This window comes from Prosopis cineraria, unplaced genomic scaffold (assembly GCF_029017545.1).
Source record: "Prosopis cineraria cultivar Desert tree isolate PC_DT_omini unplaced genomic scaffold, ASM2901754v1 PC3, whole genome shotgun sequence".
Lineage (NCBI taxonomy): Eukaryota > Viridiplantae > Streptophyta > Magnoliopsida > Fabales > Fabaceae > Prosopis > Prosopis cineraria.
The window spans coordinates 41,455,472-41,471,154 of NW_026555334.1; the positions used below are offsets into that span (position 1 = coordinate 41,455,472).

The 15,683-nt window shown below is 35.0% G+C and overlaps 2 protein-coding genes across 2 annotated transcripts; one reads left to right on the forward strand and one right to left on the reverse strand.

The window, feature by feature from the left end:
• The first annotated feature begins 2,755 nt into the window (after positions 1-2,755).
• On the forward strand, positions 2,756-4,540 carry LOC129306714 (transcription factor RAX2-like). Its single transcript, XM_054947433.1, has 3 exons — positions 2,756-3,130; positions 3,245-3,374; positions 3,557-4,540. Exons 1-3 carry the CDS (start codon positions 2,995-2,997, stop codon positions 4,164-4,166), a joined length of 876 nt encoding a protein of 291 aa, XP_054803408.1. The 5' UTR covers positions 2,756-2,994; the 3' UTR covers positions 4,167-4,540.
• Positions 4,541-11,942: 7,402 nt separating this feature from the next.
• On the reverse strand, positions 11,943-15,304 carry LOC129305046 (uncharacterized). Its single transcript, XM_054944950.1, has 5 exons — positions 15,009-15,304; positions 13,914-14,014; positions 13,099-13,209; positions 12,916-13,017; positions 11,943-12,392 (listed from the first exon to the last, which is right to left on the reverse strand). Exons 1-5 carry the CDS (start codon positions 15,238-15,240, stop codon positions 12,222-12,224), a joined length of 717 nt encoding a protein of 238 aa, XP_054800925.1. The 5' UTR covers positions 15,241-15,304; the 3' UTR covers positions 11,943-12,221.
• Between the last annotated feature and the right edge of the window lie 379 nt (positions 15,305-15,683).

Sequence of the window (15,683 nt, forward strand, 5' to 3'; positions counted from 1 at the left end):
ATAATATAAGTAATTAATAAGTAGTCATTCATTCATAAATAAGTTGTACAAACTGATTAAGTCTGGTTTAATTTTATAAGTCTCATTTTAATATAAATAATAAAGTATTCAACTATTGACAAGTTATTATATATAATCAACAAGTTAGTGGACATTTGTCCATGATATGCATGGTTTAATTTTATAGGAAACAATTAGGCCTTTTCCTCAAAAATCCTATTTTCAAATATGTTCCAAGGGATGTAATGATATTTCAAAATTTTATAGTTATTTTTTTATATTATATCACCACAAGGGTCCTTAGATTATATTTGGCACTTTATGCAATCTCATCTAGTCATTCAATTATTTATTTGAGTTAGCGGTGTAAATCCAGACATTAAATTGAAAATATCATTCATTTAATTATTACAGTAAATTATAATATGTATTATATATGATAATGTTTAATTTCCAAAAGCATGTAAGTGATAATAAGTTTTATAAATGCTTGGCCAATAAACTAAATGAACAATGAAATAGATAAATGAGATTATCAATGAGTGTTGGTTATAACGGCTTAAATAAGGGACACTAGATTCGAGTCCATACAAATGCAAAAAATGTCTTTATAAGAATAATTATCTCTAATTCAACATGACAATACTTAAATATGATACAATCAAATAGTCATGTTAAAATTTGGCCAAAAAAGAAATAGTCATGTAGAAAGAAACAGGCAAACGAGAGAAGGCATGGAAGGGATTGAACTATGTAATCTTTTGACAATAATGCGATGTATTATTATCTTCTACAAGACGCTGATTGTTCGAGGCATGCATCCACTTCATGTACTGTAGATGTCCCCACCGCAATAAATGTCAATGACAACATAACTTCTTAGACAAGCATAGAAAAGAAATCATTAATGGCATATATTTAATTCATACATAAAATTTGGTAAAATTATTATGAAAAAATAAATTATTTAATTTTATAAATTTAACTCAGCTATTACTTAATTTTAAATTTTAATTTATTATAATTTAATTTTTATATTTTTAATTTAATTAAAACTATATTCTTTTACCTCTTACAATTCAATCTCTATAATTTTAACCACTTAAATATTAATTTTTATATTTTAAAAAAATAAATTATAAAAATTAAAAATATTTTAAATTTTTAATATTGATAATATTTATAAATATTAAAATATTTTAATAATTTAAAACATTAATAATAAATTTTAATATAATTTTATTTTTTAAGATATAAAAATTAATATTTAAGTGGTTAAAATTATAAAGATTAAATTGTAATAATTAAAGTTTAAAAATAAAGTCATAATTGAATTAAAAATTTAAAAATTAAGTAATTATAAATTAAAATTTGAAAATTGAGTTATAATTGAAGGATGATTATAAAAAAATAATTAATTTTTTAAATTATTATTTTAATTTATACGGTGTCGCGAGAAGCGTCTTTACATCAAGGTGATTTTATTTGTGAAAAGCTGACATTTATCATCCATCAATTCTAGAAACACGTGAACGAGGAAATAAAGTATTGCGTTAATTATATCATAAGAGTATGTTTATTTACTTGAAAATAAAAAAAAAAATCAGAACAAAACACTCTGTCACGTCTTGAAATTTTTTTCCCATTTTAATTTTCCACCTCCCAAATCCACGTGTTGTATAGAAGAAAACGGAGGGGATCCATCTATTATTGCTTACAGGGGCTGGAGGGAGACAGGTCCCTGAATTATGTAACATGGTCAATAGAACTTAATGTATAAGTTGAAAATCTGCAACGTTCGGTTTCCAAATTCAAATTTTTGAGTCGTATGAAGTCTTGTGATCAAACACTCCAAGTAGGACTATTAATAAAGGTACTGTGCGGTTTATGACCGTTGACTACTTCGTGTGTATGTGACAGTCTCAATTATAGATATATGTATAAAAAAAAGATGTTAACTGTTCTCATTAACATAATTTTATTGCATATCATGCATAACTATATAAGACCATTATAATTATTGCAATAGTCAATGAAAATAACTATGAGTGCTCGAATGATCAAAGAATAAAATCGAGAAATACGACTATTTAATGCAGCCGAGTTGTAATAAGAGAAATTTTTATACAAAGCTGATACACCACATCATATATGATTTGTTCAATAAAATCATACTAGTTCAATTAAATAAAATTGGATATATCATTATTCTTAATAACCTTATTTTTAGAATAGAGCATATCTTCAATTTTTTGTTTTCTCTTTTTTATTATCATTAATTATGAAATTAATTTATACTTACAATTATTTGAAGTGACATATTTTTATTAAACAGAACATGAATAATATAGTATACCGACCTCCTATGCAAGAATTTATCATTGCAATAGTGATTTGAAAATAACAATGAGAACGCTTTTATAAATTGAAATAAATTATTTTATAAAGTATAACCTCCTAGAAAATATTCATTTTTAAAAAATTTACAGGATTTGCGTAAACAATATATTACTTCAATCTTGGTCAAAAATATTATTTCAGTGAATAGTATATACAGCAGATATTTGAATTTAAATTGATATGACGTTAATAAATAAGGATAAGAAAATTTTTAGTTTCACCCGAGACATTAGTAGGAAATAATTTTCTCGTGACGTGGCTCGTGGCTTGAAGTACAATACCAAATACCAGAAGAGTAGACCTTCGTTTTCAGTGACTCCGTTTGGTATTATAAATAAGAGATTTGGGATTCTCTATAGCTGTGTTACGAAAAGGCTCCCTCTTGTGGTGACACAACCCTCTGCAAGATTATCAATCAATATGGCCAATGGGTTTAGACACATACATATAGACAATTTAAGTTAAGAAGGCTCCATTCTGTGTTTGACCTTGTGCTAATTAAAGTCTTCTCTATTCCCTTCCAAGCAACCAGAGCTTAAATACATAGCTCTGCATCTAATTAACAGAGTCTGGGAGCGAGACAGGACCGGGAAGATGGGCAGAGCTCCTTGCTGCGACAAGGCAAATGTAAAGAAAGGGCCATGGTCTCCCGAAGAAGATGCCAAGCTAAAGGAGTACATAGAGAAACATGGCACTGGTGGGAATTGGATCTCTCTCCCACAAAAAGCTGGTAAGTATTTTTCTTCTTATTCCTTCTGCTTCTCTCTCTCTCTCTCTCTCTGTGCGCAAATCACCAGAGTTCTGTGACCTTACCTCTCATCCCTGTCATAATTGTCTGGCACAGGTTTGAAAAGATGTGGGAAAAGCTGCAGACTAAGATGGCTTAACTATCTCAGACCTAACATTAAGCACGGCCAGTTCTCTGATGATGAAGATAGAATCATCTGCAACCTCTTCGCTAGCTTTGGAAGCAGGTGTTTATATTTTTAACCTCTTCGCTTTTTTTCTGAACCAGTAGAAATAAGCAGATCATGAAATTTCCAGTTCACGAAATAAGCAGAGGAACGGATGTCAGAGTTTGTTTCATTTTTGGGGCATGCAAGCTGACATTTAATTAGATAATTCATGAGTATTTGATTGTGATTATTAAGCGCAGGTGGTCGATAATAGCAGCTCATTTACCTGGGAGGACCGACAACGATATCAAGAATTATTGGAACACCAAGCTTAAGAAGAAAATGATGCCCATGAATCCTTCATCTCAGGGGAGTAAGCCTCCTCATCAACCCACCCTTTTAACCATTCTTCAAAATTCCACACCAGCTTCACCATTATTATTCTCAGACAGAACCAACTCTTGCTACCACCATGCTAACGCATCATTCACAGGCTCTTCTAATCTTTTGAGTGGTAACGCGTTTACTTCTGCAAACTTCACTTTTCAACACCATGATTGTAGTTTTAAGGAACCTATTCGGAATCAGCAAGTGTCTATGGTTGGGGGTGAGGCTGCTAGTTGCAGTTCTTCTGATGGAAGCTGCAATAACCAGATCACTCATATCAGAGAAGCAGAGTTTGTGTACGGAAGATATGGAACTTTAATCCAACAGGTTGGTGGTGCGCATAATTATTACCACAACAATGGATTGTGGGGAGAGAGTTTATTAGATTATGGGATGGATGAGATTAAACAATTAGTAAGCACAGGTAGTTGCAGCAACTTGTTTTTCGATGAGAAGACAGAGGAAAGGGTTGTGCACTACTGATGCTGACAGTGGGCAAAATCAAAGAGATTTGGAAGAGGTAAAATAGAAAGACCCTGATTTTGGATCAAGTTTAAGCCAATCTTTTTGATACTACATGGGGAAGTTTCGCTTTCTTCGTGCTTCGCTTTCTGGGAAAAGATGTGTTGGGAGTTTTCTTATACCTTAAAGATGTCCCGAAAGAGATTATTGAAGAAAGAAAAGACGCCCTGAAAACTGGAGTAGTCCTTATCCACCTGAAATAAAGGATAGCAGCAGGCATGAACTATTTTTAATGTTTCGCTTTGTATATATGTTAATCAAACAAGTATTCCATTTTTATCTGCCACAAATGCACGTTTCCCCCTCAAAAGATGGGCTAGAATTTGACATTTTTATCGTGAGTGTTCTATTTTTATCTGCATTTTCGAAAAAACCAAATATAAATGAGATCATAAATTTAACAAAACAACACAAAGGTACATGGATTACAGTGAAGTGAAAGAGATAAGAGATGGCATATCCTTGCGAATTCGCTTGCGTAGTGAAAGTGGCTTTATCTTTTATCCCATAACTGGGGCAAGGCCAAAACAGAAGACCGGTCAAATATGGCATAGTTTACTACAATATACTAAAGCACTTACATGATCAATGATGCATCCTGTTAAATATCATCACTAATTTTATGGCCCGCTAAACCTAAAATACAAAAAAAGTCTCAAAGCACAAGGAGTGATTTGTTGAGCAAGCACGCTCTCCATCCATACATAAAACACTTGAATAAGTCATTTGTGTGTTAAATGGTGAGTGAGTAGAAAAAGAGATGAGAAAGAAGGGGTGCCGACTGTCGGGAAGGTGTAGAAAAAAGCATACAAAGAAGAGGAAAAAAAAAAGGAAGAAAAAGAAGAGAGTCTGAAGAAGAAAATATAAAGTAAAAAATGGTAATAGTTTGGAGTATTTTGTAACTTGAGTGTGCGATAAAATTTTCTCTTCATTGAAATCCCTCTTTTCAATTTCATCAAATATTTTGGATTTCTAGTCTTAGATTTCACACAGCCTGCAAGTCCATAAGAACATTCTGAAATGCCACATTATTAAAAAGAAATGAGACTTGCAAGTTGCAGTAAGCTTGTGCATTAGTGGATATGAAGAGTTAACATTAAACAAATTTAAATGGGGGAACAGATGATGCTAGTATTTTATTGCAGCATACAAAATTGATATGGGATGTGCGCGCGCGAAGGCTCCTAAAAACATGTGATCTTCACATAATGATATACTTTGGATATGCATTTCATGAACTCACTCAAGATATTGACATCTTAAAAGTTGTATATGAATGTACAAATAAATCCAGTGATTCAAAAAAGAGAGTAGAGGAAAATCACAATCAAGAATCCTTGAAGACAATTAATTATACTACGGATCAAATGATTCTAATATTAATCTGTAAGATCAAAGTACTTACCTTTGCTATGAAAAGATAAAAATATCCTTCATATATATATATTATATACTCTTTTAACAATAACTTCTCATCAGAATAAAAAATTTCATTCACATTTTAATAATAATTAATTCTTTTATTAACAACTCTAAAAAATTAACTTGATAATGGAAAGGAAAAGTGTTATAATTTGGTGAACAAATCCCCATTCGAAAAATTAAGTCTCATTTTTATTCTAACAATAATCAATTCCTTTATTAGTAACTTAAAAAAAATTTGGTAAGAAAGAATAATAAGTATTGTAATTCAATGAATAAGTCCTATTTTCATTCTAACAACAATCAATTTCTTCATTAACAACTACAAAATATTAATTTGGCAAAGAAATTATTATAATTTGTTGAATAAGTTTTATTCCTATTTTAACAACAATCAATTCCCCTGTCACAACAAAAATATATCAAGAGTAGTTTTATCTTTTTTACAATAAATTTTAATACATTTAGGTCTTTTGGTCCTATAGAATAAAATAAGAATTGTTTAATTATGTAACATAATTAATTGACTCGATCCTTGATTGTGATTTTTCCTTTATTTAAAAGATGAAGTAATTATGCACTGACTTCTTTAGGATTGATGCCATTAAATTTGATTTTATTATGATAATAGATGGCATATAAGATGGGAAAACGATATGAAGAGAAAGTGGTGCCGTGCCGTCTTGATGAAATATTCAAATGAAAGTTGTGATAGTCGTTTATTGCTGATTGGCGGGCTTTTCTAAAAACAAGTTTTAGAAGTCCAATGGTTGAAATTTAACCCTCCCTGTGATTGGACGAAAGAACAAGCCATAGTCAGAGACGAGGATTAATCTGCAGCTCTGGGAGGCGCTTCTAGCGGAAAGGTTAACATGAAATCCTAATTTGGTATGAGGGTAGAAATAGTAGAGGGCTGGTATTAGAATGAAAGTGAAGGTGAGAACTGAGAAGAGAAGGCCGTGAGGAGGATGGGAATATGAGAAGAAAGTGGCGCATTTCCGAATATTGTGCTGCCAATGCCATCACCTTATTATTATTATACAACAACGAACTGTCCATCTGCGGTGCCCAAAAGGCCATTCCCACTCCTCCCTTCCTGACTCTTCCCTTTCAACTCTAATTTCATACATTTTATTTTCTTCCCGAAGGCAAGACTAGCTTGAACAAAATACAACAAACAAAAACTTAGATAAGATGACTCTTATCCAATACTGCGAGCGGTTTTGGCTAGAAAATCCACACATTTGATACAATCACGTGAGGCATGCAAGATAGTGGCATCCTGATCCTGCAGATACAATAGGTCTCTCACCGCTGCAACTCCATTGTTAGTTGTGTAATCTGTCCCATGATCTCTGAATATGTGTTTAACCGCTTCCAAGGAATCAGAAAATAAACAAAGTGACTGGAGATTCATCTATTGACGGACTTCAAGCCGTGTCTCAATAGCTATGATTTCAGCACTTGTAGCGTTGGTCACTCCAGTTCCACATTGGAATCCCAATACCCACTCCCTTTGCTCATTACGAATTATGCCACCACATGCTGCATGGCCATATATATTGGCAGAGGCATCCACATCAATGTGAAGTGTACCTATCGGTCGTGGTTGCCATGTGCCCGTCCCCACAGTGGATCCTTGTTGTGTGACGTGTTGGAGCACTTTGAGTCCAAATTCTTCCATCAGATTAAAGAGGCTTTGGCGAGTCACATCCTTGTGCGTGATATTAACATCCTCAAAGAGTCTATGGCATTTGGTCTTCCACAGCATCCAAGCAACCAGTCCAAAAACTTTGATCCTTGGCCATTGTTGAAATCTGCACTTGGTTGGGCTTTTTTTATTATTCCATCGGATCCGTACTTGCAAATTACCAGACATAAAAGCAGATGAAAGGTCAGGCTTAATAATAGCCTCCCATACATAACTCACGGTCGCAAAATGTGTATAATGCGCTCTTCTCTGTGACACTCAAAAGGGCACTCATTATTTGTGAAGATCCCTCTCTTAGTTGTGAGTGAGTTGGTCATTAAACGCTCATAGAGAATTTGCCAAAGGAAGTTGTTCTTTTCCGATAGCGGCCATTTCCATATTTTTCTCCGTTACAGTTCTGTTATTTGTTGGTTTTGCTGCCAAATGAATTTGTACGCTTCCTTAGCACTGACTCTGCCATCGGGTGCGTTTCTCCAGCAAAAAGTATCTAGCCCATCACCAGCAGGCGGTTCGGATTATAGAACTTTATCAATGACCCATTGAGGAAGCAAACCACGCTAACCAATATGATTCCACCGACCATAAAAACGTATATGCTGTTTGACTTTGTCAAGATGGTTTATGCTGTTCACTGCCCTGTTTGCATAGAAAATGAGTGGTCTTTCCAACGGTAACCAGCGATCCCACCAAAACATGGCATTAACACCACTATCAATCCTTTTACCAATACCACTGTAAAATTTCTCCCAAACTTCAGTGATTGCTTGCCACACCACAAATGAGTTCCCTTTACGAGTTATATTAGGCATGTCTCCCTCTCCACAATTATACATTGAACCCATAAAGGTTGTGTCTTGTTCATCATATTCCAACAAAACTTCATGATGAAAGCAATATTTTGTGAATGAAGGTCCTCAACTCCCAATCCCCCAAATTGTACATTTTAGTCTTTTGGACAGCAGACATTTGACTATTTGATTGCACCTTTCTTTCTTCCTTTCTTTTCGGGTTGAATGACGATACAACAACAACAACAACAAGCCTTTACCCACTAGGTGGGGTCGGCTACATGGATTGCAAGACGCCATTGTGCTCTATCATTTATCAAGCTTTTAGGAATATTATTAATTAAGAGATCGCGCTCAACAACTTCCAAGAGTGTTCTTTAGGCCTTCCTCTACCTCTCTTAATCGGACTCAAAGTTATATGTTCCACTCTTCTCACTGGTGCCTCCCTTGGTCTTCTTTGTACATGCCTAAACCATCTCAACCGATTTTCTACCATTTTTTCCTCAATAGGTGCCATCCTCACTTTTTCACGTACGTGCTCATTTCGAATTTTATCTTTACGTGTATGTCCGCACATCCATCGTAACATTCTCATCTCTGCTACTCCAACTTTATGCTCTTGCTGTCCCGTTAGAGCCCAGCATTCACTACTATATAACATTGCCGGTCTGATAGTAGTGCGATAAAACTTTCCTTTAAGTTTATTAGGCACCTTACGGTCGTAAATAACTCTTTAGCTTTTCTCCAATTAAACCACCCAGCTTGAATTCTATGTGAAATATCTCTACTGATTTCGCCATCATTTTGAATAATGGCTCCCAAATATCTAAACTTTTTCACTTGAGGTATAATTTGATCTCCCAATTTCACGTCCAAATTATTATCGAATAGTCCTTTACCAAATTTACAATATAAATATTCCGTCTTACTTTTACTCAGACGAAAACCTTTCGACTCCAATGTCCTCCTCCATAACTCAAGTTTGCAATTAACCTCTTCTCTTGTCTCTGCTATAAGAACTATATCATCCGTGAAGAGCATACATTTCGGAATTTCTCTTGAATATGTTCCGTCAAAACATTTAAGATCAAGTTGAACAAATAAGGACTCAGAGATGATCCCTGATGTAGTCCAATCTTTATAGGAAAATCCTTTGTTTGACCACTAGGCGTTCTTATACTAGTTTTTACCCCCTCATATATATCTTGTATGGCTTTAATATAAGCAATCCATACTCCCTTTTTTTCCAACGCTTTCCAAAGCACTTCTCTTGGTATACGGTCATAAGCTTTTTTCCAAATCAATAAAAACCATGTGTAGATCTTTATCTTTACAACGATACTTTTTATTAATCCCCTTAGTAGATAAATCGCCTCTGGAGTTGATCTACCTAGCATAAAACCAAATTGATTCTCAAAAATACTTGTCTCCAATCTCAACCTGTGCTCAATTACTTTCTCCCATAATTTCATTGTGTGGCTCATAAGTTTAATCCCTCTATAGTTAGTACAATTCTGAATATCTCTTTATTTTTATAAATAGGAATTAATGTACTTCTCCTCCACTCATCAGGCATTTTCTTGGACCGTAAAATCACATTAAATAACTTAGTTAACCATCTCACCCCTTCTTCACCTAAACATTTCCACGCTTCGATAGATATACAATCAGGTCCGTTAGCTCTACTATTTGTCATTTTCTTAAGAGCTTCCTTTACCTCCTTATCACGTATTATTCGATAGAATGACAAATTTTATTCTCCTTCACCAGTTACTAAATCCTCCAATTACTAGATGAATCCTCTCCATCATTGAAAAGTTTAGAAAAGTAAGTCTCCCATCTATTTTTAATTTCATCATCTGTAACTAAAATTCTTCCCTCTTCATTCTTAATACACCTTACCTGTTCTAGATCTCTTGATTTTCTTTCCCTACTCTTGGCAATCTTATAAATATTTTGCTCTCCTTCCTTCGTCTCAAGGTTCTTATAAAATTCTTCAAAAGCTTTAGAACGAGCTTCACCCACAGCTCTCTTAGCTTCCTTCTTAGCCATACGGTACCTCTCCCAATTTTCCTCATTGTTACACAAATGTATGGCTTTAAAATAGTTCTTCTTATACTTGATTTTGTCTTGTACACTATTATTCCACCACCAAGTCTCCTTATCTCTCAGACCAGAACCTTTCGATTCTTCCAAAAACTACTTTTGCAACCTCCCGTATCTTTTTAGCCATATCCTCCCATATGATGTTAGCACTTCCCTGAGATTCTCAAATTCCTTTATCCAAAAGATTTCGCTTGAAAATATCTTGCTTCTCACCTTTTAATTGCCACTACCTAATCCTTGGTGTTACTACTTGTCGACGTTTTTGGATTTTACTCATAATACACACATCAAGGACTAGACCTTATGTTGTGTTGTTACAGCATCTCCGGGGATCACCTTACAATTTTTACAAAGTCTTCTATCTGTGTTCCTAACCAAAAGAAAATCAATCTGTGACCTTGAGGCTCCACTTTTGTAAGTGATGAGATGCTCATCTCTCTTCTTGAAACAAGTATTGGCAATCTTAAAATCATACGCCAATGAGAAATCAAGAAGAGTTTGTCCTTCATTGTTTAGTTCTCCAAAACCAAAACCACCATGCACCCTCGCATACTGATCAGCTTCCCTCCCGACATGCCCATTAGAGTCTCCTCCAATAAAAATCTTTTCACTCTGTGGTATGTATCGAATCAACCCCTTCAGATCCTCCCAAAATAATTCCTTAAGACTGGCTTCTGTCCCGACTTGCGGTGCATAAGCGCTAACAATATTAACAGTCTCACGTCCAATTATCATTTTTAAAAAATAATTCTATCTCCAATTCTGCTAACTTCTACAACGTTCTTCTTCCACTTCTTATCTATAATGATGCCTACTCCATTACGTGCACTTACTTTTCCTGTATACTAAAGTTTGAAACCTTGAATATCCTTAGCTTCTTCTCCACGCCATTTTGTTTCTTGCAGGCAAAGGATATTGATTTTCCTTTGAATCATAACCCCTACAACCTTTATAGATTTACAATTTAATGTCCCAACATTCCAAGTACCAAATCTAATTTTGCTCTTATAGACTAACTTCTTTAGCCGCGTGCGTCCAGAATGATGCGGTAGCCCTTGCTCATTTAACACTACATCCGGGCGCCGATGCAGCGGCTCTAACTCACTTGTCACTGTACTCGAGCCATGCAGCGCGTTACTTACGGGCAACGACCTAACATTAACATTATAACGTCTATAAAGGAAATGAAAAGGAAATGAGAAATTTTTAGCATACGTGTGCACGCGCGTCTGACGCTGCAAGAGTTTGAATGTAAATAACTCTTCCAAACAAAACAAGAAGAAGAAGAAAGAAAAGGAAATGAAAAACCTGAGTAAGCATAATCACCAATCCTATCTTGTTCATTCTTGTTCTCTTCTTCAAGAAACACACATTAAAATTTAGAAGGCATGCAGAAGTATTTGAGTGGCTTAATATATTGTAATTTATCTATTCTCATATCTTAGAAGGCATGCAGAAGTATTTGAGTGGCTTAATATATTGTAATTTATCTATTCTCATATCTTTTTTAGCTTGTTTAACTTGCAAAATCATACATTAAGGTTTTATGATCAAGTAATTTCAACATTTCACTTCTCATACATAATATGGCTAGTCCATGCAATCTATTTTACAACATTGATTGATTTTAAATAGAATTTAAGCAATTTCAATCTTAAAAAACTTCCTTCAACCATAGTAACATGATTGATATATAAGAACAGGGGCAGCAGACAATCAATTTCCATTAGATATTATCACATTATCATTACAGGAAAGGGGGAATTCAGATATCGATTACCATGAAATAAGTGTCCAATAGATAAATTACAGTTTTGTACATTGATATACAGGAGATACAAATTTTGGCTCAACAGAGTGCCGATTCGAATCCGTGACTCGATGGGTGAAACTAAAATGCTCTCACCATCAAGCCAAAACTTCGAATGGCGAGAGACGAATTTATGTACATAGTGCACAAAGAATGGTTAGGAGACCACTAGTATATATTTACAGGAAATCCCATTGCCAATAGACCTTGTCTACAATCCCTCCACCACTTTTAACTGCAAGGTGAAGTGTCTCTGAAGCTGGAGGCACCCCCCACAGCAGTGGCACTGCAACGGTCATGGTTAGCTTCTCATGTAAACCGCCTTTGCTTGCCTTCTCTGCAGCAACAACCTGTCAATTAAAAAGGAATCAATGTAACAGCGTTACAGTCGCCAGGACCCCAGTTTCACAGAATTTAGGCTGGCACATAAAGATAGAAGAAAAATTGATGAGGGAAAAATCTACAGAATATCAATTAACTGCCATCAGTCTCAGGAGTTTCCAGACATACAGACTGTCAGACACCTCAGAAACTATAAGTCACCTCATAAGAAGTCATGCAACCAATGTGAGAACGGCAGAATACAAGTTCCGTAAATAAACCTCCACTCCAGTTCTAATTAATAGTTTAACATTGGCAAACAAATGGTTCTCATTCCAAACTTCTATAGTGATATAACGTTCTGTCCATGCGCATTAAAAATATGCTGAAAATTGACATGTCGGTGATGCATTTGTAAGCAGAACATCTAGAGAAATATTAAGAGTAACTTTGGCACTAAATTTCCTCCAGTCTTGAAGAGAAGGAACAAACAAGCGTGGGACAGCTGGTTAACAGTGAACAGAAATACAAAAACACGGTATTATGACATACCTCCCCACCCTGCTCTAACACTGTGATTTCCACAACATCACTCAACATCTCAATGGAACGGCAGAAACCAAAAATACAAAGTCTTCTGCCCATATCAAGCCCCTAGAAGGAGAATTTGAAAGGTAAGAGATCGGGCAAAGTAAAAATTTTAAAAGATATCAAGTCAAAAGGAAGAGTTCTTACATTAGTAGCTGCAATATCAAAGAGAGCACCCAGACAGAGACCTTGATTGGGATCCATGTAGTCACTCTCATGGAATCGTTGAAATCTTTGGGCAGTTTTCCCTTGTTTCTTCTGTCAAGCACAAAGACCTGCTTAGCGGTTGGCATATCTAAAAGAAACGGTGAGATGGAGTGAAAACAAGATGAATATGGTTCAAAGTTGAGACAGCTCTAGACAGTGCCGATCAAGTCTTGACCTCAAAAGGATGAACCAATGATATCGGCATATTCCACATGGAAAACCAAGATACATATTTTAATATGAGAGGAAGTATCAAACTTGTCATAAACAAATGCAAAATATCAGAAGAAGCAACTACAGAAGGCAGGTGAACTTTTGCAATGTATATTGCAGAAAATCTCATCATCATGATGACACAGATCCGAGAGATTCTCATAAAAAAAAAAATATCACGCTAGGTCTCCACCTTATAACTTAAGCTTATAGGAGAGTTGCTTGTTGACATAGGAGGTTCAACATGCTAAGGTTTCACCATTAACCAAAGGACTTCCACTTTAAGAGGCATCTTATAAATATTAATAAAATACCTTTTATTAAAAAGAAAAAAATATTGACCTAATAACTTACCCTATTAAAGAACATATTAGCAAAGTGAAAAACACAAGCATCACAACATACCAACAATTTAAATACAAAAGAATGTCTGAGCTGGTAATTATGAGTTTATGACTGGTACATGTGGGCTCGCTGCATGTTATAATAATTGTCCTTGAACTCAAAAGTGAAGGCTAAAAATTGCATGGTAAAAAGCATACATCTGAAGCCCTGACACGACGAGGAACCATGGAACCTCCAATCTGAATCAGCCCATCAGCAGTGAATAAGGTCACTCTCTCCTCAGGAATCCATTGAATTTCTGATATGACAACCACCATTGGAGTTAGGTCAGATTACATCGACAAGAAGTTCAAAGGAAATTCCTTATACATGAAAGGTTTGAGCCCAATCATTTCAACCACTGTTTTTTTGCTGTCATTTTATGAAGTGAGTCGGAATTGAGAAAAATCACTGATCTTAACAGAAATTTTACTTTGAATAATTTTAATTCCTTAAAATTCTAAAATGATAGCTACATAATCTCTAAGTTGCTCGATATATCTATCACGGACTTCTTATGTGCTTCGTGAATACACAGTATACATAATATAACATATAAAAAGTCATAAAATAGCAAGGGAAAATATCAATTAAAGAATACTGGAGGAAATTTATATCAATCAAGGATTACTTGTTGTCAAAACTTGAATAAATACTTGTCGATTTGAGTTAATCATTTATCAAGAGGTATCCATTCAGGTTTTAATAATAACTTATTCTAAATTAACAATAATCCATTCAAACATTTTTCTATTCAAATTTTGACAACTAATTCTTAACTGATATAAATTTCCTCCGGTGGTCCTTCATCACTATTTTCCCAAATATCAATATTCACCGTAGAGATAGTTACTTTACTAAAATTATCTGTAATAAATCTTGGGCAGCGCATTAACCGAAAATAAGATTCAAACATATAAAGTGACGCTTTCTTGCTTGATTAGTGACCGAAGAAAAACGGGAATTCCTTGCTTGATGCCAAAATTGCCACACAATAACTCATAAGAAAGCAATTCCTAAAGCCACAAAGAAATCACAAAGGCAGAAAACATGTATAATGAAGGAATCGTGTTTGTTGATCCATTAAAAAAAAAAGGAATCGTCTTTAACAACTGCATGCGTTGCAACTTGCAATTATAAAGTCCACGGTTAAATTCAGATGGAATAACGATACATAAATTGAGTTGATTTTAACAGTTAAACATTCACCGTAGAGATATACCCAAAAATAAATAAATAAATAAAGATCGTACCGCCATCTTCGGACCAAGGGAAAAATCCGAAAGAATCATCACCGAAAACATTGCCGGAATCGGTGGCTCTTGGGGCGAAGTGGAAGGGACGACGCGAGGGGCGAGAGCGTGACGCGGACAACTGACCAGAGGCGAATGCAAACAAAGAGGACGAGGATCTCGATTTCTTCGAACGAGAGACCAATGGAACAGGAGAGAACCTTGAGAAGCAAAGAGAGGAAGTTTCCGCCATCAGGAGGAGGAGAAGGGGGAGAATATCGGGGAATCCAAGGGAAAGAGGGAGAAAAGGAGGGAAAGAGAGGGTCGGGGAAATGAAGGCCACATCTATATAAGAACAAAGAAATATCCACGTGGCTGGCCCAAAAGCAGAAATTAAAAAAAAAAAAAAGGAGATGTCCACGTGGACTGTCGGGAACTCTACCAGAATTATGGGAACGAATATAACACCTTGAAAATATGGCGTCTAATGCTTTCTCATCGTTGCCTGCAAAAAAAAAAAAAAAATTATTCTCTCTTCGAGCTCGCCGGATTCCAAGCTCCTCAGGCAGCCGCTCCCGAAATCTAAATTAGATATCGTGTAGAATTTATTTTTTTTTCCCCAAACTATTTCCAGTTTTCCACAATCCACAATCCGTAGTTTTAAGATTACTCCCTCACAAAATCTGAACGTCATTT